We start from the raw sequence: 980 nt of genomic DNA on the forward strand, positions 1-980 counted from the left end.
CTCTTTGCTTGCCCTCCTCCTCTTTGCTCACTCTTCACTCTTTGCTCACTCTTCACTCTTCCTGAACAAGCCTTGCTTTTATGCCTTTGAGTGTAGAGGTTAGCTCAAAGAGAGAGAGCAAGCAAGCAAGGAAGCATACACATTTCTATGGCCACCTTGACATGGCGTTGAGATTGTTCATGCCAGCCACAATGAGAGACCCATATTGAAGATTGTGGGAGGGGAGCAAACCAAAGAGCAGCCCAAGCAGGTCATGGCCACCAAAGTAGAGTGCGTTTGTCATCTTGATGTAGCACGTCAGGCAAAAGAGCTCCTTGTCTCCTGCATTCACCAAATGGCTGCACTTGAGAAACCATAAGTTGCCAAAAAACAAAATAGAAGGTAAGGTAATGTACTGTTGCTTGAAAAAGCTATATGCCTCATTGAAGTAGGCAAGTGTTCTCAAGCACCAGTAGACAGTGCACCTTGTGTAGAGGATTTGTCCACTGGGCTTGAACACAATGAGGCGGTTGATCTGGTCACTGAAGCGCCACTGGATCAGCTCCTTTGGGCCATTGTCAATGCTGAAGGCAACAGCCTTTGAGTTTGGTCTGTTGCTGTAGAGCTGGAGCCCTTCAGCACTGCCAAGCATGTGTGTTGCACATGCAAGAATGACTTCAGTGTTGAGACTGTGTGTCTCCTGCATACATATATAAACAAACACAATCAGGCGTTAAAAAAAGTGAAGAAGGGAGGACAATACCATGATAAGGCTTGCAGCCTCTGTGATGCCCTCTCCTTTGATTGGCATGTGTGGCTCTTCTCCTTCTCCATGCACCTTGTGTTCTGTGTTGATTGGATCCTCTGTGCTACACACACATGGTGAAGCAGAAGATAAAACAAAATGTATAGATAAACACATACCTCAAGGCAAGCACCTGCAAGCTGGTGCTTGCCTCATACTTGTCATGTGCAAGCTTCCTTTGCATCTCCACCTTCAT

General features: G+C 46.3%; 1 protein-coding gene across 1 annotated transcript; it reads right to left on the reverse strand.

The window, feature by feature from the left end:
- Positions 1-145: 145 nt before the first annotated feature.
- On the reverse strand, positions 146-980 carry ACA1_348220 (uncharacterized protein; the record flags this gene model as incomplete). Its single annotated transcript, XM_004367662.1, has 3 exons — positions 146-338; positions 465-590; positions 904-980. The coding sequence occupies 3 exons, from the start codon at positions 978-980 to the stop codon at positions 146-148; spliced, it is 396 nt and encodes a 131-aa protein (XP_004367719.1).

Source organism: Acanthamoeba castellanii (assembly GCF_000313135.1).
Source record: "Acanthamoeba castellanii str. Neff unplaced genomic scaffold scf7180000084678, whole genome shotgun sequence".
NCBI lineage: Eukaryota > Discosea > Longamoebia > Acanthamoebidae > Acanthamoeba > Acanthamoeba castellanii.